General features: G+C 42.3%; 1 protein-coding gene across 2 annotated transcripts in view; it reads left to right on the plus strand.

Annotated features, from left to right (window-relative positions):
• The window catches only part of sema4c (sema domain, immunoglobulin domain (Ig), transmembrane domain (TM) and short cytoplasmic domain, (semaphorin) 4C), a 111,268-nt gene that overhangs the window by 73,817 nt on the left and 18,034 nt on the right, over nucleotides 1-19,417 (plus strand). For both annotated transcript variants that reach the window (XM_080467406.1, XM_080467407.1), the window contains 6 exons: nucleotides 2,806-2,960; nucleotides 10,063-10,125; nucleotides 13,214-13,312; nucleotides 13,829-13,925; nucleotides 15,236-15,355; nucleotides 18,088-18,239. In XM_080467406.1, the coding sequence (XP_080323532.1) occupies nucleotides 2,806-2,960; nucleotides 10,063-10,125; nucleotides 13,214-13,312; nucleotides 13,829-13,925; nucleotides 15,236-15,355; nucleotides 18,088-18,239 (686 nt within the window). The remainder of the gene's footprint in view (nucleotides 1-2,805; nucleotides 2,961-10,062; nucleotides 10,126-13,213; nucleotides 13,313-13,828; nucleotides 13,926-15,235; nucleotides 15,356-18,087; nucleotides 18,240-19,417) is intronic.

Consider the following 19,417-nt stretch of genomic DNA (forward strand, 5'->3'; position numbering starts at 1 on the left):
AAGTAGAGGAAAAAAACAAAACAGTGAAAGATGTGAAAGTATTTCTTGCCGTAGAAGACAACACTAAAGGAAGATTTTCATTCGATTTATACGATGGCATTATGTCGTCGCCCCGCGTTTTGCACACGTTCTATCATCCCAGATAAAGTAAGAGAGAGAGAGAGAGAGAGAGAGAGAGAGAGAGAGAACAAGGTGACACTACAAGCAACAAGAGTGTGGATAATGAAAACTAAACACCTTCCTTTTCCCTCTTTCCTCCAGCCTCTGTCTCGCTTTCTCCTCTGCTCTGCGCCACCAGTTTGTCTGCATGCTAGTCAGGGGATTTGAATGGTGTGTGTGTGTATGTGTGTGTGTGCGTGTGCGTGCGTGCGTGCGTGCGTGTGCGTGTGTGTGTGCGTGTGTGTGTGTGTGTGTGTGTGTGTGTGTGTATGTGTGTGTAAGAGAGAGAACAGCAAAACAGCTGGTGCATCTTTTTTAAATTTTGATGAAAAAAAAAGTCAGCTCCAGTTTCTTCCCTGCAGATGGGAGCGAGGAGAGAACATTTTGTGATTTCTTTGTAATCTTTTTTTTTTTGGTGAATGTTTGTGTCGCCGTGTGAGCCGGCAAAAAAAAAAGAAAAGAGAAAAAATAGAAACAAAAAAACAACCCCGAGGAAATGTGGGCAGTTCTGATACGAGTGAGACTCTCCTCAAATAAATCGCATCGTTTGGGCTGCTTGAAGTCCGGGGGGGGGGGGGGGGGGGGTAGATGGGGCATTCTGTTAATTCTGTGAGTGATAGCGTAATCACACTAAAAGGCCTCATTTAAGCCTTGTATTAAAATGCGATTCGCATCTGGATGTGCGGGCCAGATAATGAACAATCTAATCACCCCGGCAGACTTACGCCCATTATTAGTGTGAATTTATAAGTATTCTTGTTCTTCGCATTCGGCCCACGTTGTCACTTCAGATCTCATTTTCCATTTTCAATAATGCCGCTCGGTCCGACTCTAAATCCCTGTTTTGTTGTGTATAGGTGTGCTGTGTGGCCTGGATTAAGCTGCTCTCTCTCCTCTGGAGCAGGAGTTAATGCAGCCATGCTTTAGTTTATCAATGTTTTAACATCCTTTGGTATAAACGCTTGGTTAAAATGAGCCAAAACACAATTGAAGTTGTTTTCCAAAAAGCAAGGAAGGTCGATTTTCTCAATCCAACAATTACCAGTGTTAATGGCATTTTTATTGAACAAAGTTGTATGAATGTGAACATCTTGGCATCTATAACAAAATCTATTTTCTTTAAACAAAACTAAGCGCCGGCTGATTGGAGCTGCCGAAGATTAGTTTGTTTATTAGACTAGAAAAACACTGCAGACTGTGCAGCTTTTACATTAATGTGATATCATCTTGATTCATCATTACACCGCTGCGTTAAAAGCTCCAGATTGGTTGGCATGCTGAGCTGCAGCGTTCACGGCCGATGGCTGCAACGGGACACGCCACCGCACTCTTCATCAAAACAAGGGCTGGACTGGGAGAGCATCGTTGCCTCCTGTTTATTTGTGCAGCTTGTCTAAATAGACGGGATCCTTATCTCGCGTCTTACGTGCATATCTGGGACTTATCAGACTGGGGCTGCACGAGGACCGGCTTCTGCGTCAGGTTCTTAAAGTAAACACAGAGCTTGGGAAGCTTCCCATGCGAGGCTCCTTCACCCAGGAATCATTTATAACAGATCTCCAAGCCAGATACTTGAGTCTCTGTTTATTCAGAAGAGTCTGCTGAGGTGTAACCCAAGGAGCTTTTAATACTTTTTCCTTAAACGTTCATGGTAACTACTCCTTTTTTTTTTTTAACTAGTTAAGGTTAATTTAATGAGCTCATATTCAAAATGTGCTGGGCCTCCCTACACATCCGGTAAACATAGACATATATGTTTCTTTGTCATTTCAACCTGTCAAATGTAGGTTCAATATTTACACTTCTCTTTCTTTTTCATACGTTCATTGATTTTCTGTGTGGCTTTATCCAGGTTAGAGCCACGGGAGGCTGAGGACATGTCACCGAGCCAGCACAGGCGGTTCGTTTTTGTGTTTTTGTCTCAGAAAAGTTTCGCGCTTACACGGCAACGTTTTGGAAACGGCGTCGGTTTATGCAGAAAACAGTGTCGTTTTTATGTTGGGCCACTAGTGGGTGCTGTTGGTTGTTTTTGTCATGAAACCACGTCCAGTATTGATTCGTTTGTAGCAGGACAACCCTACAACGTCCCTTTAATGTCATTAAAGAAAGCATGTGTGGTTGTTTCTTATTGAAGTCGTTTATCATTGAGAGACAAATCACATCACGTCAGTAATTACATTCAGAAAGAAATTCAACGCACATGAGATGAAAGTCAATAAAAATACAGGAGCGACTAATTTAGGTTTCACTTGTGGCTTTTATCGTCATCTCCCATGTTGCACGTTTCCTTAGAACAAAGTATTGATCAGGGAGGCTCAAACTGTGAAACCAAGGTTAGAAAAAAGTAGTTAATTAGTTGCATAAATCACAAACACTCGAACCGAGATGCTGAAGTTCCAGGAGTTCTTCCAGGTAGTGACTTTGCGTGGCGGAACTCAGTTGTTCATGGAGTGATGTGGGAAGATTACGTTCTATGCCGACGATGCTCAGCTTTATGTGAGGGAGCGGCGTGAATAACAAATCTCAACCAGACAAGTGTGAAATGTTCGTCTGTCAGTCGACCAGCTGAAGGGGAAGATGGGATATTTTCTGGCTCCGTGTCGTCGGTGTTGTAACGTAAAGATGGTCTGTGTGTGTCTTCTGCAGACGTTCTGGACAGCATGGCCAGATTCAGCGTTCAGGGAGTCTTCAACTACAGCATGCTGACGCTGTCGGACCATGAGAGGGTTTTGTACGTGGGAGCTCGCGAGGCGTTGTTCGCCCTCGACCCGAATGACATCAGCAGACAGCTGCGACCACAGGTAAGACACACACACACACACACACACACACACACACACACACACACACACACACACACACACACACACACACAGTCTTTGAAGGCTCCGTCTTTCTTCCACCACAGGGGGAAAACATGACTTTTTATTGATGTGGCAGTTTCCTCTGTTGGTGAAAATCTGGTTAATTCTTGATCTTGAATGTTTTGGTTTGAATGCCAGTTGCTGCATTGAACCAACTTCAGTGTAAAAATGGAGAATGAATCCTAACTAATGTCGCTCAAAGTAGCATAGGAGGGAAAAGGAACTATTTCCTTTTACACCAAGAAGCCAGGACCAGACTCAGGCGAAGGCCTCAGTCCAGTGGGGTTAGAGCAGAAGTCTACACATGTTCAGGCTTAAAGAGCCGCTACTTCCTACTTTTCAATAAATGTATCAGCAATTTTATTGTTTGAACTTCAAAACGAAGATAGCGTAGCTGGAAATCTTAAATATACTCTATAGTTTTGCTATATTTACTATATCCATGTCGACTTTTTGAATTTTAAGACCTATAATAAACAACTTTTCACATTTTGATCCCATTTCTAACTGTTTTAAAAAGCAAGTCGTATCATCCCAGCAGTTAAAGATGTTCTAGCCATTTTAATAGTTGTGCCTCGTAAAGCTGTTTCACTATTTGTTTATTTTTTTGTTTTACCTGTTGAGGCTGTTCTAGCCAGTTAACCCATTACGTTTTCATGTGAAAACTGAAAACTTTTGGAAAACTTTTGGAAAGGTCTCCGTCTCCATGGAAACGTGGATAAAACGTAACGTTTTGAAGCGCTGCTCCGTCAGTATACAGACAATAACAACGATGCTTTCCTTCCGGGGTGTCATGACTCCCAGTCCATATCCTCCTGGGCCTTGGAGGTTTTATTTTGGCAGTCACTGTAATAACAATCCAACGCTGACTACATTGCTTTTAGCTTTTCCTTGTGAACGGACATCATTTCCAAAGTGTTTTCAGTGTAAACGCAATTCTGAAACATAAATGCAAAAAGCCATTTCTCTTGAAACGTTGTCGAGTGAACTTGGCTTCGATGGGGTTTAGCTCTCCGAGCAGTGGTAATGGAAACTCAACATTTATCACCTGCAGTGGACCTGTTAAAGAGAAACACACTATAAATTTATAGACTTTCAATAAAGAAAAGGAGCTCGGCGTGTTAAATAAAGTCTTATATCAGTAAAGAAAACCTTCTTTATTTCTTTCACCACAGTGACAGATTAAAATGTATATGATCGGTATCTACAATGGAGGTTTTTCAAGAATAATAATTGCCGGCTGATGAGCTCTCACTGTAAACACCCACACAGTCTGCTAGGCTTTTGTGGAAACAGCAACAAATGAAAAGATTTAATGCCACAGGACTTGGTGATGGACAGTTCAGGAAGAAAAGGCGTCCGCCACACGGCTCGGTTACTGAGCCCCGAGGAGATAAACACACAATTCAAATACTTAATTTAAACACAGCAAATTCAATTATGATATTAACTGTGATACAATTATTATGGAAACTTTTCAAGTATTACAGAGGTTCGGCTTGGATAAGAAAACATAAAACCTAATCTTTGCTTCTGCCGGTCTTTCTTTTTTTTCTTTGCTGCCTATTAACTTACAGGCTGACCTTTTCTTATTCTTCTTTTTTTCCTTTAGCTCAAGGGCATTTGAAAACACATGCAAGTAAAAAAAAAATATTCTGGAACATAATTACAAAAGAGTTTCATTGAAGAATAATAAAGTGGATCGGGTCAGGAAAGTCTTTTGTTGGTCTGGCCTGGTTATTATTATAATTTCTCATAATATTATGCATGTGGAAAAGGTAAAAGAGGGAAAATGTGGTAATGCTAATCATGAAAGTAAAAAAAAAATCATAATAAAAATAAGTGTAGTGTTGAGATTTTTAAATTCAGTGGAGCATAAAAAGGGACCTGGTGTTCTTATCATGATTCCTGCTGAAAACAGCTTGTTTGCTGAAACATTTTCACGTTTACAGACATTAAAATCAGGACACTTTCATCCTGTATCGGCAATAAACAATGGGTTTTTTTTGTGTGACTTGATGACAGTTTGATTCTGTGTCCTGCTGTCAGTTCACTTATTACAATTCTCAGCTAAAAAAAAAAAAAAAAAAGCAGCTCTCCTCAGTTTTAACCAGATATTTTATTCAGTCAGTTTGGTTTTATTAAATTATCTAAAGTTGGTGACAGAATGACTTTGGCAATCAAAAAAAACTACTTTTTGAAAACACTCCAACTCTGTCGCCATGGAAACGGTGGACAACGCAACTTCTTTGGAAACACCGCTACTGCACATGTGCAAGGAAACGGCACATTTTCAAAACGGAACATTTCTGAAGCCTTTTCCCTTGAAACGTTGTGTAAAAGTAGATAAAGCCAATTATATGAAAGTTACGGATAAACCATATATCGATAAATTAGTTTTTAAACTCTGATTGAAATATCTTACCCCTACTTGCATGTTTTGCCTTCGCTCGGTTCATTAAAATGTACTGAAATTGTCAATATGGGAACAAAACACAGTTCTTTAGTTTTTATAGTCTCCAGCTCAGCTCGCTTTTTAAATTCCCTGTAGTTTGTACAAGTTTGAAGTCGGTAAGCAGAAAGTATAATCAGTGTTTCTGTTCTATTTTTTCAGAATATCATGAATCTAAAATGTTTTTTGTTTTTTTTGCCATATTCTGTCACTTTGCTTTAAATCCTGGAGCTGAGCTTAGAAAATCTACTTAGAAAGTAGTTCTAATCTTCAGAGTGGTATAGTTGCAAACCAGTTTAATCCTTGTTAATCAGAACAAAACATGTTTACAATATTTCAGCCTTTTTGGGCGTATCAGCGCTAAACGTTTGCTGGTGTTTTGCCAGATTGTTACTTTATTTGGACGATATTTATGTTATCTACTGCTAAAAGCCTGAAACAGTAACTGGTGAGAGCGAGCTGCCAGATATTAAGATCAGAATGTGTGCGGCTCCAATATTTCACTTCTATCAGCACAAACATATCCACTGTGAATGTGGGGGTGTGTGCTGGCACACACACACACACACACACACACACACACACACACACTGGCCGCGTTCGTCAGAGTTTATGATGCACGCATTGAGTCATGTTTCATTTCACTGTTCTTGTTGTAATTTGTGCGTCTTGTATTTCTTCCGGGAGGCGAGCCTCCTCTCTCCTCGCAAACCGAGATGCCGAAACCTCCGAGACTCAATCTGGCTTCGCCTCGCTCCCTCAATAATTGGTCCATATTGCAATCAATGCGATTACAAGCAGAAGCAGCGAAGGTGCGGCGAGCGGCCTGCAGCGGTTTGGAGGATCTGATTTACCGCCGTAATGAGCGGTTATTAGAGGCAGACACACACACACACACACACACACACACACACACACACACACACACACACACACACACACACACACACACACACACACACTGTCGCCGCTGGCTGTTTGAGTGAGGGTTATGAGTCTTACAGTAATGACAAGACCACCTGTTGTTGGCCCCCAGCGTGCCGTGTGGAAGGAACGAGCCAAAGCAGAAAAATGACGAAGGGATAGTCCATCCCCTCCGTCACCATCTGCCCATCACTCTCTCACCCCTCCTCCTGCGTCTGCGTCGCTTTTGTTTCCTCGCCGTCGTTATTTCCTTGTCTGCTTGCCTCCCCTGGATATTTTCTCAGCTCGCAGCTCGCCGCCGTTTGTGTTTTTCTTCTGCATTATTTAGCCACGCTGTTTCCCCATGATGACTGTGGATTGCTTTTCATTATTTCATTCATTCATTTTCATTTATGAATTTGCGACATCAATGCACCGGCTCACCTTGTCTCCAGCTTCTTCCAAAAGGAGCCCACTCCCACACTTAATTTGAATCACTAATCACGCTCCCAACCCCTCATAATTCGACTCGCATGCTGTATCGTTGTTCTGTCGGCTCCTACCAGCACTTTAAGTTAACTTGCCTTCATTTGGCATGCATTAGGCTTAATGGCCAAAGCGTGGGCGGCATCACTTGTGCTGACGTCGCGGCAGATAAGGCTGCAGAGATTTTGCACGTGGCCTTTTCTTTACAGCTCCAAGCCAAGTGCCGCGCAAGAGCGCCGGGATCCATCCCAAAATAAATGTTTTTTCCACTTCAGTTTTCATATATAACCTCACTTTGGTGTTGCCGATTCGTCACGTAACGTCCCCACCACGTATGGAAAGACACTAATGTGAGGAGAGCAGAAAAATGAGCCCGCGAGCCGAGTCTTATTATTGGCGCGGTCGGTGCTTTAATGTGATGGAGACACTTCCTTCTGCAGACGCCTCGTCTCGGTCGGCTATTAGTTCTCCACGCCGAGAGCTGCTCTCAGTGTTGACTCCTAATGCGGCCACCCGATAAGATATTCAGCGTAGTTCCTGATCCGTGTGTTGCTAATGAAGAGTGGATTTCCCAGAGTGGGTGATGTACAGCAAGAGAACAACTCAGACGGAACAACAAAGAATCGGCTTCAGTTGTGCAATTTTATAAAAAAAAATTTTTTAAAGAAACAACCTGTAAGTGTGTTTATAGAAACCGATAGATAGATAGATAGATAGATAGATAGATAGATAGATAGATAGATAGATAGATAGATAGATAGATAGATAGATAGATAGATAGTCTCCTGTGGATCTTCTTCCCATCACAAGTTCATGTCAGATGAAACCAGAGAGTCTGAGAAAGACATTTTGATATTCAGTGGACGACGTTCGGAGGATTTCAGCTGGATAATTATCTCCAATCTTAAATGTGTGTTTCTCAACGCTCCTGTGTTGAATGTAATTGTGGATCATTTTGGCTTGAGATCAGGTGTATGTTAGATTTTCTTCCTCTGCCCGAGAGCATAAAAACACACTACTCTGATATTATGCTAAAATATTCCAAGATGTCCCAAGAACATTTTCACCCACATGTGCATTATGTGGGATTAGCCTGTTTGATTGCACTTGGTTTAAATCCAGTTGTGTAAATCAGTATAATTTAGAATTTTACAGCAGCTTTTCTCCAGTAATGGCCGCTATAATTATTTCTAATGGTGTGGAAACATCCGAGTAAACACACTTCATACTTTGGACTGGTGTCCAGAGAGCAGAGTTCAGCCCTGTGTTACACCCATTTGGGAAAAAGAGCCCACTGTAAACACAGATAAAATTCCCGAGCCTATTGGTGAAAATAAATATGGATGTGGAAAGTGTAAAACTGTTTTTTTTATATATATATTTTCTCTGCCCCCTACATGCTTCAGCTAAATTGCACCTCCTGCAGGATGAAAGCTTGTGGCTTGTGGCAGCTGTGTGTTACAGTCCGCTCCTCTCAGTGTCTTACATCCTCTAAACAATTCTATAATCACCAGGGTTTTTATTTTTTAAAGACCTCGCAGTTCCTTACCTTGGACTCGCAGTGTGTTTGATGAGGCCGACGCACCAGCCACAGCTTGGGAATGAACTCAGAGCTCTGCCACAGCACCAGCTGGGCAGCTCTGCTCATCCACTGTTTTATACCACTTAAACTGCACCTCTACGTCACAACTTCCATTTTGCTCCTCTTAAGGGGTCAGAGCAGACGCCGTCGCTCTGTGTTTCAGCTCGGCTGTCAGACTTACTCTATATATTTGTGTTTTCTTGTGGGGGTTTTTCCTCGAGTTACAGCAGCTGGCGGTCAAGACTGGCCCGTGGATTGGCTGAGTTAAGCAAAATGCCATTAAAGGAGAGTGTGAAATGTTTCTCCAGGGGAAGATTATTCCAGACAAATCTGCTGATAATACTTTTATTACGAATTATTTTCTTATTGGCTGGTTTGCAAATGATCTCATAGAGAGAGCTCAGACTGTTTAGATAGAACCTCAGAGCCACTATTAGAAAATGAGTGAGTCCCACAAGGTTCAGTGTTAGGGTCTTTACTATTTGTCATGGGAATGAACAGTCACTGACAAGAAACCTCTCATCTGTTGTTCTGTGTCTACGCCATAGAAAACTTTCAATTACCTGGATCTTCAACCACAGTCGATTTTAATGCATTAAACTTGTGTTGACCAAGGAAGTTGTTGTGTTTGTGGCAACAAGAGTCATGGAAGCTATTGTATGGAAGTGTCTAGTAGGATCACTTCCTTTCTTACATTCTGTTATCAACTGGGCCTGACGTGAAAAAAGGTAATATGTAAAGGCATTTTCCCTCAATTGTGATGCAGAAAGGTCTGATAGAACACTGAATTTAATCACACGTGATGCATTTATTAACAAACAACAGGTAAATTCCAGTTTGAAATCTGAATCGCTCACAAACTCACTCTCACGTTATGAATTCAATGCTCATGTAGATTCGCCAGCAAAGCAGTCAGATATTCAAAAGTGAAGTTGTGGTTTCCAGTGTTGAAGCTGTCTGATAAGACGCTGCAATTCACAGTGGAGATACTCGCAATCGCTCTTATCTTGTTTTCCTTTTTGGGACTTTCCATCGAGCTGGCCAGATTTCACCCAAATGTTCCAGATATGTGCTGCGGGCCAACATGTTAGTCGAACGTCTTTTATTTCCTGTCCCAATTTCATCTCGAGGAGGTCGAACCGGTAAAATAGAGCGAAGAGAATATTACAATTACAACAAAAAAATGATGACAATTTCAACATAAAGCCAATTTTAATGATGTTTTTGGTGCAAAATCAAGTGAAATGACTAAAAAACATCTCCTGTAGCTGTTGCATTATGTTTTTACAAACTCACCCTGACAAGATGAATCTGAGCTTCAGCTGGTGTCTCAGTGGTGTGTTGTGTCCGCTACTCTTAAGAATGTTGTTAGAATACCTTGGTGGTTGCGGGTGGGTTTTGGCCCACGGGCCTTATGTTTGACTCCCTCTACAGGTTTCGTCTTGTTTACATGGAGTTTTTCCTTTCCTCTAACCGATCCTTGCTCCTGCGGGGATTTTCTCTGTAGTCTGTCATTTATTGAAATAGAAACGCTTTATTATGCAGCGTTTGCAAAACACACAGCACACGGCATCATTTCCTGCAGCTCATCGTCTCCGTCTCTGTCTCTCCTCCAGATCGACTGGCCGGCTCCGCAGGACAAAAAGAGGGAGTGTGTTGCAAAAGGAAAGAACAACCAGGTAATGTGGATCTGAGCCTCGGAGCCCCGCAGGTCGCCGGGCTCGCCCCGGCCGGTTTCTAAGAAAATGATTTGTAAGAGCAGGAAAGCACAGCTCACTTCACCACTCTCTCCATTACTGTTTGTCGAGTCAGTCTGTTTTTTGTTTTTTTTGTTTGTTTTTTTACTGGAAACCATCCAGCCACTACATTAGCAGACAGTGAAGTGCCGCTTCCAGGAAGACTTTGAGACTTCAAATCAGCAGATTCTGAGGCGGTTCGATTCGGGATCCGTGTTGTTTTCAGCAACAAAAAGCCCTTTGAAGAGCTGCTCAAAGACCCAATCAGCTGGGAGGCTTTACAATTATACGTGCCAGAATTGCACTTTAAATACAAATAATGACATTATTGGATTGTGTTGGTTTTCTGGGAAGTTAATATAGCGTTAGGAACAATCCCTGTTATTTTTTATTTTGCATAATTTCAAGCCACATAATATAAACTACACTATAAATACAGTTGTTTTATTTGCCCCATAGGAGCTAAAGCAACATTTGCATCCATCCCTCTATGCTTGTTTGGAGTCAGTGGGCGGTTCTATTATTGCAATATGATCTCAGCTTAGATTTAGAGGCTTGTTATTGGTCCTCTACCCTCAAAACATAAAGTTATTAATGCAGCTCCGGGGGGATCACTTGTGTGCAGGAATCAGAGAAATGAAGCACATTCATTCCCGTGCAGAGAGTTAGATTAGACTTTATAAAGCCATATACTGTATATTGACTCAAACACTATCATGCAGTGTGCGAAAATGATTACGAGTTATTAAAAAAAGGCAAGGCATGACATTAGTGTGAATATCTAACTGGCCCAAAACTTTTTGCCATAATTTGCTTTTTTTTTTTTTACAAAACTTGCGGCAACTCACAATTAAAATTAAAATAAAATGCTTGACGCTTTCTGGATTTAGGCACTACACAGTACAGTGCAGAGCTAATTATGCATATTGTGAAAACATCATCGTGCCAGCTGGTATTAAAGCCTGGAAAAACAAGAGATAACCACAGACGACCGTGTAAAACAATTACACCTTGCTTATTATTGTAGCAGACGATTGCTTGACTCAGTGGTTCAGGAAGGGGAAAAAAAAGATCGTATTGATTTTCCGCTCTGTTTTCATTTCCGAAAAATCCTGTTGAAACGTGATAAATAATTGGGAAAATTGGCCATAATTTTGACGGTATTAATCATCAAAATAGGACGTCGAGATCCCGGAGGGACTGTTTCATCTCTCTCATCTCGTCTCAGCACGAGGCTGTTTCCTAAATACACAAATTTGCTTCTTGTAATGATCCACAAACGATGTGCCACAGTCAGAGAGACGCAATCGTACAAAATAAATGCAACAGATGTCATGAGGACGCTCCGGTTTTTTTTTCCAAGTATTTTATGACGGTATTTAACAGAGAAGTACCTCTTTGTAATTTAGCGTCCTCCAGCTCCCGCCATCAGTTGGGGTACATTTGTAAACACGAGTAACGAGTTTGGCCACGGCGGCTTCCCGCTTTACTCTCAGCTTCTCACCGCTCAGCCTGCGTCCTGCACATTTGCAAAGAAGCCTCGTTTAATATTTCATGGACGCACGCAGAGCTTTAGGAAATGCAGCTAAAACTTCTCTCAACAGAAACTTTCTATGTGTTTTTATTTCTTAGCAAAGGAGGAATCGTTCACATGAACGCAGCTGCAGCAGCTGGAATATAATTAGATTCTTTATGTAAAAAAAATAGTTCATTAATGCAGTTTTAACATGATGCCATTCCTTAACAGTGCAAACTGATGTGAAATATAGAGGAAAATGTAAAAAGATTTTAATTTGCTTCTTTTAGTGTGCATGTTTTTACAAATTCACTCTCAAAGTATCTGTTTGTTTTCACTGATCTCGACTCCCAGTGTTGTTTTGTGGCCTCTGACGAAAACTACACAACCTGCATTGACTATATAAGCAATAGGAGTTACTCCTTTGTGTGTCTTTGTTGTAATTCTCATCCATTGCAATGTCGTACAGCGGCTGAAGCTCCGTTTACACCAGTGAAAACACATCGTTTTTCCGTTTTGGTTTGTGAACAGTTTGAAAACGAGGTCCATTTACACGGAAACGGCGTTTTCAGTGAATCTGAACACCATTTTCGTTTACACACAACAAAAGTCGTCTGCTTTCACTTGAAAGGGGCGTCGTTTAAACAGAGGATCAAAATCAATCCACAGTTTTCACTCAAACCGTGAGTTTTCTCGCTGTGTTATAAGCGTGCTCGCCACTGTACCGCCATTTAAATAATTAAAGCTTTGTAACAACTGTTTCTGCAACTGCGGACATATGGTAACAGGATTCGTCTTACGACACAAAAAGAATCGGCATATGCTGTTTACAATGTCCGTTGTTAAATTAAGTTTAATCACTGGTCTTTTATGTGAGGCTGTGATGGTGGACCTGAAACCAGGCCAGTCGCTGTGACACGTCCCTCTCTGAGTGTCGTCAGTGATGCAGAAGTTGTAAAACTGTATTTTCAAACTGCACATTACTCGTATTACAGCCTTGAGACAGCGATATTGTTTTGCCGCCGCCGCGGCAGCATCAGCTGGATGCACTGAATTATTAATTCCTGGAGTTTGCATCTGCCTCTATTCCCATTCAAAGAGCTTTTCGTTTTCGTCACAGCGCAGACATTAAAGGGTACTTTCCATAAAGCATTATTCTGTTAATTATCTGCATTGCGTTGGAATGGAGCGACCTGTCACTTTCTTGTTCGGCGTGAAGATATATATTCATCTAATGTGTCGCTACATCACCAGCCGTTTATGCTGAGTCATATCTACATCAGAACAGAAGTAGGCCAATATCTCACGTTTGAGAAAACACAGTGGCGCTTCAAGGTTATGGAGGGATCCCCAGCGACTGAGGATTGAAAAGAAGTCACATTGAAGCATTCACGTGAAGCTAAATCTCAGAGCATCCGGAATGTCCTCAGGCTTCACCTCGGCAGAGGACACAGCGGCACCGTTGTCCCTCCAAAACAAGGACAAATCCAATAATTCCTCCTCTGCTTCCTGCAGACCGAGTGCTTCAACTACATCCGATTCCTGCAGAGCTACAACCACACGCACCTCTACACATGCGGCACCTTCGCCTTCCAGCCCAAATGCACTTACGTGGTGAGTTTGTGTGTTTTCTTCGACAGCCGGGGACTAACGGCAAACTTGTGGTGACAGGTGTCAACTTGAGATATCTGCCATCTGGCCCCAGGCGGAGACCGCTGTGCGACAAAATAAAAATAAATGCACCGGGAAACAAGGGTCTCGCACTGGGTTGGCTGAATGTGTGAACGCTGGTGTGTGTGTGTGTGTGTGTGTGTGTGTGTGTGTGTGTGTGTGTGTGTGTGTGTGTGTGTGTGTGTGTGTGTGTGTGTGTGTGTGTGTGTGTGTGTGTGTGTGTGTGTGTGAGACGCTGATGTGGAGGGACAACAAGGCAAGAGGTGAAGATATGACCCTTGTAACGGACAGCCAGAGCTCGCAACTTTTCCATGTGTGGTAGAATCTGTACTGACCGTCAACCACCTGTGTTCCTCACATTGTGTGTGTGTGTGTGTGTGTGTGTGTGTGTGTGTGTGTGTGTGTGTGTGTGTGTGTGTGTGTGTGTGTGTGTGTGTGTGTGTGTGTGTGTGTTTTTAGAATGCAGATTATTTCACCCTCAACACTGCAGCCCTTGAGGACGGAAAGGGGAAGTGTCCCTATGACCCCGCCAAGGGGCACACCGGCCTCATAGTGGGTGAGTACAGACTCTCAGCATGGACACGTTCAAGACTGCAGCAGGAAGCTGCTTGGTGGTTTTTTTTAAAGTGGATTTATCAGCCAGGGTTTGACGCTGCAGACTCAGATGCAGTCTGAGCGTTTTTGAAAATTTCCACTTTGGGATCGTTTTCAAAACGTTGCATTTTCAGTGGCTGTGAGCGTCGAATCTTGGTATTGCTTGTTTGTTTGTTTGTTTTTTTGAGAATGAATTTAAAATGATCAGTGATGCATTATTCCTAGAATATTCTCATTCTTAACTGATCACCAATAAGTTGAATGAGCCACATTGCCGATCCAGTATACTGATATTTATTGTCGTTTTTGAGAGCCAAACTTCACAGAAACATTTAAAAACTCATCTTGCAGTTATTTAATGATGAATGAAATGACAGTATCAAACTGTTTTCTTCTAGATTCTGAAATTTTGGATCCATACAGTCAGTCATATTCAACAAGGCAAGCAAAATATGCATCACATTTATCATTTTTTTATCAGATTCATTCAAATTCACCTTCAAACGTCTTCTTCTTTGAAAACTTTAAAAATCTAATTAGAATTCTATGTCCGCAGTATATTTTTAGCTCATGGATGTATTTTTGTTATTGTTTTTAAGATTTTGCATGTTTTATTGACCTGCTGTGGTGAAGGGCGAGGATGTTTTTCGAGGCCTTTTGTGCATTTTTTTTCCTTCTCTCCTGCACAAAACTTTGTAATTCATCTTTTCTACCTTGTAATTATTCGTCTCTATCAAAAGAAAAGAAAACATGGCATGACGCTCCGCTACAGCTCTTTTCTCGTAGGATTTTCTTTATACCAGAAAGGTGGTGTTCAAATATAACCACTGGAGTACATGACTGGAAGAATAACACAATAAAAATGCAGGTTTCTGAATAGTTTTGTCATCAAAAAGGTATTTTTGTTAATACAGAATAAAAGATGACTTCTTTGTTGAAAACCAAGAGAAAAAGACATTCATTGGCAGAAAACGCTGAGTCAGCCATTGCTGTGTCAGTCGGCTGGACTCAACTGAAGATTTTAGACCCGTAAAAGATTTCCATCAAATCTCTCCATACTGCTTCTGCAGGATTTGCTTTGTCGCCGTTTGGTTGCAGTCTTAATTTCACTTCATCGTGGCGAGCCCGGAGCGAGCCTGCAGCCGCTCGTTCTCCATCCGTCTTTAGTGTCTCCCCTCCGAGCCGCTGACCCCCTCCCAGCGAGGCGCCGTGCGATCGCGCCTCTTAAAAGAAGAGCTGAAATCAACTGAAGGTTGCCTTTTGTTGCCGCAGATAAAGAGCTGTACTCGGCGACGCTCAACAACTTCCTGGGTACGGAGCCAGTGATTCTGAGGAACCTGGGCCAGCAGCACTACAGCATGAAGAGCGAGTACTTGCCCGCCTGGCTCAATGGTGAGTGAAGGGGAGGACGTGGGAACCACTGGGAAGAAAAGCAGCGGGTCGCCTGCCAACCGGAGGAGAGGGACAACGATGGGAGGGAAGGGAATCATGTGAAAAGAGCAAATGATATCAGAAAATGCAGGGATTTTTTTCTGTTCAAGCTTCCAGGCTTGATAAAGTCATTCTTTCCGTGTAGTTTGTAATTGTGGTTGAACTACTAGTCCACTATTTAACTAGTTGGTAGCCAATATAATGACCAATTGTAACCAGTGTCACGATGGCCCATAACGTCATGGATCAAATCAGAGAGCGACCTGAGAGATGCGTTCAGGGGCGGAGCCTCAGAAGGTCGTGAGGTCGAGGCCCATAGTTTATAATCAACCTCATCATTCATATGCTTTAGGATTCTGTTATAGATGAAAGCTGAACAGGGGCGCAGCGACCAATAACAATTTGGGCCTTTTTCATTGTAATGGAGCCAGTCATGTATTAACTTACCAATAGTGTAATAAGATATTTGATCCATTGTTGTAAGAATATTTTGACAATAATATCCTACTATATATGACTGAAGTAGCATTAAAAAGAAATTCTTTGAAAATTTAATAACTGCAGCCAATATTGTAATAATACGTAAATAGGACTGCATTTCCTGGAAATGTAAGTTTTTTTCTCAGGTTTTGTGCAGTTTGCTTTTCACAAATAGATGGAGCTGATGAGATAGTCGTCATATCAATCCATTGAGGATACATGCTGTGTACTCAATTATGGTTGGGAAAAATGTCTATTTCTTTTACTATTTTATTACATTATTGGAGAATTATTTAGTCAAGGGCTTTATTACATTCAGTATGAACATGTTTACTACATTATGGGCCATTATTACATTTCTGGTTGTTACAGCCTGTGAAAGGAAAAATACTTTTACTTTGATTCATCCATGAGCGCATCAGGTTAATCCAAAAGGGTACGAGATAAACACAGAAACACGCACTCACATTCAAGTATGTTTATGTTTTTGAAAATTGAAGAAAACCCGCACACACACACACACACACACACACACACACTCATAGGGACAACATGCAAACTCCAGGCAGAAACTCTTTGACGTATTCTCTTTGATTTGCACCCAAAAAATACAGTTGAAGTACGTCTTTAAGTCAAATGTCTCCTTTCCTCTTTCTGAAGTCGCCCATTAAGGTGTCCAAACTGTCCAAACCTACAAGTTTGCATTAAGTTGTGTTCAATCTGAGATGTCGCCCTCAGTTGTGGCACTGGCTTGGATAACAGCTGGAGCTGGCAGCGGGGTTTGACCTATTTACAGTGTGAAATACTAATGGAAATGTCAATCAAACCTGGAGCAAGCCACCTCAAATTTAGCTGCTTTTTTTTCTTCCAGGAATATTACAAAAATACAAGAATCTCTCCGACATGGTTTTACAGGATTTTGAACAAAACCCGTATTGCTGGTTTGCAGAAGGCTGGGAGTTGCGGAGAGCCTGCAGAGAGACGACGTGAACATTTGGAGAGAAATAGCAGCTCTTTTAAAGTTGCGCTTGAACTGCATCAATTCAGTTTTAAGAGCTTTTTCCCCCCCTAGATGCTGTGATACCGACAAATTAAATATGTATTCAAATTAAAAATACTCAGCAGAGGTTGATAACACGGGCTTCTTTTTAACGGAATTTCATTAAAAGAACTGGAGCCAGAAACATGCCACAGAACAAGAGAAACAGAAATGATTGGTAGGAAATGAAGCTCGGGCCTTGGCTACAGCAGAAGATCGTTATCTCTCCTCCTTTTCTTTTCTTTTTTTTCTGCTTTTTTTCTTCCGAGACCGGCGAGGTAGGGAGATGAGTGAGGCACTTGCGGAGAAATGAAGGGTAGAAAAGAGGATGAAGTCACAGCGGGAGAAATGGGTGACGAGAGAACAGACATTAAGATTGGTGATGAAAAGATAATACGAGCGGTGAGGGGAATGGAGACGGAGGAAGGAAGAGGGAGGGACATACAGATGAGGTAGACGCTGGACTGATAGGTCTGTTTATTATTCATGCTGGTACGTCGCACTTATTTAAAAGCTAGACCTGCGATGAAGCTCGTGTCGCCTTAATTTAAGCAGCTTCTGACCGGCCCTAAAAGCATTTAATTGGCCTGGGTTTTAGTGGAGATTTGTTGTGTCTCACGCTGGCTTAAAGTGCTGCTCCGGAGGCTTATATACTGGAAAGGACAGTCCATCTGGGGAACCACCGAATCCTTGTAATATAAAATAAAAAAAATAGTTATGCATAAAACCAGTTGAATTTAAAGCTGCCGACAGTCAGAAAAATGTGTTTAAAAACATATCATTCAGAAACTAATGAGGACTGGACACTGAAGGAATCTGAGAAAGACGGCAGCAGCAACATGAGGAACACAAAATGGGCCACTAATAGGGAGCACAGGAGAGACAGAGAGCGAGAAATGACTGGAGAAGACACGAGGCGACGGAGAGTGATGACAGAAAATAGACAAAGAGGTGAGAAGGGCCGGCAGGGAATGAGATGGAGGTGTCAAGCCTGCACGTCTGCATCAGTGTGTGCGTCATGTCCCAGTCCTGCCACCCGCAACTCTCGATTTGTGCAGAGTCTTTACTGTGTGTGTGTGTGTGTGTGTGTGTGTGTGTGTGTGTGTGTGTGTGTGTGTGTGTGTGTGTGTGTGTGTGTGTGTGTGTGTGTGTGTGTGTGTGTGTGTGCGCACAGAGCCAGACTTTGTGGGTTCGGCCCTGGTGAGGGAGAGCGGCGGCAGCAAAGACGGAGACGACGACAAGATCTACTTCTTCTTCAGCGAGCGAGCGCTGGAGCTGGACTGCGACACGGAGCTGATGGTGGCCCGGGTGGCCCGGGTCTGCAAGGTAACGACCAGGAAGACGTCCATCAGTGGGCGGGAGGAGACGCACGGCACCCTGCACAGACACGCACACAGCAACACTCACTTACTGTCAGAACAATTTATAGGCACCAAACGGAATCTGTGAAGAGAAAAACAAACCTCAGGCGTGCACAGGGAGAACATGAGGTTTCTCTGCACAGGAACGATTTGGGATGTCTCACTCTGAGGCAAAACAAACCAAACCTGCACATCATTGGGGGGGGGGGGGGTTGCCAAGGATTCGTGGGGTGTCGTAAAGCCTTCTAGATTTTAAGGGGTAGAACAGTTTTAGCATTTCATAGGTTTTCTGACGATGTGTTGCTGCAATAGTAACATTGGTGTGTGAATGTGTGTGTGTGATTAGTGATGTAAAGTGCTTTGGGACTGCTCCAGCAGTTGAAAAGTGCTTATATAAGTCAAATCCATTTACCATTACATTCATTTCTGTCACAAAACTACTAAGTTTAAGGGTTTACTTTAGAAGAGTATCTTTTTTTATACACAACAATCAGCTTGCAAAGCAGTGGGAGGGAAAATGGCGTCAGGTGGTGGATAAAGTTCATTTTGTCAAAAAGAAAAAAGTGTACCAAGAGAGTTCCACAGAATTTGGCGTCATAGAAGCAATTGACTAAATTAAACTAGAGCTGAATCGCGATTAAAAATGAGTGAAGGCAAGTTTGAAACTGACGTGGCACCAGTCCACCACACGCCCGGAGACGGTGTGTAAAACCAGAGAGCTCTTCCTGTTTCACATATCATGAGTTAGTTAGGAGGTTCACTCACAGTTTTCTTGTAAAGGTACGAGGTGTGGTGGGGTCGCCGAGGTTTACGATGCTAAAAATAGGAGGCCCCGAAGAGAAAGGTTTGGAAAACACTGCGAGACACAACAGAGCAGCCGATCGCAGATGACAATCCGAACCAATCCCAGATTTCATTATGAAACGGCCGGCATCTGTGGACACACATTAATGAGAAAAGCCCAAATTTCAAACTAATCGACGATGAGTGCGGAGGGACAATTTCGACATAAAAATCAACGTTTCCTGCACACTCGGCTGGAAATCACCTGTTTTCCTATTTTGTCCAGCTGTTTTGGCAGATGTTTCCGAGCACTTAATAATGTGAGACAGCACTTGCTCACTGTTCCAGGCTTCAGCAGGC

The sequence above is a fragment of the Lipophrys pholis genome (assembly GCF_963383615.2).
Source record: "Lipophrys pholis genome assembly, chromosome: 7".
In the NCBI taxonomy this organism is placed as follows: domain Eukaryota; kingdom Metazoa; phylum Chordata; class Actinopteri; order Blenniiformes; family Blenniidae; genus Lipophrys; species Lipophrys pholis.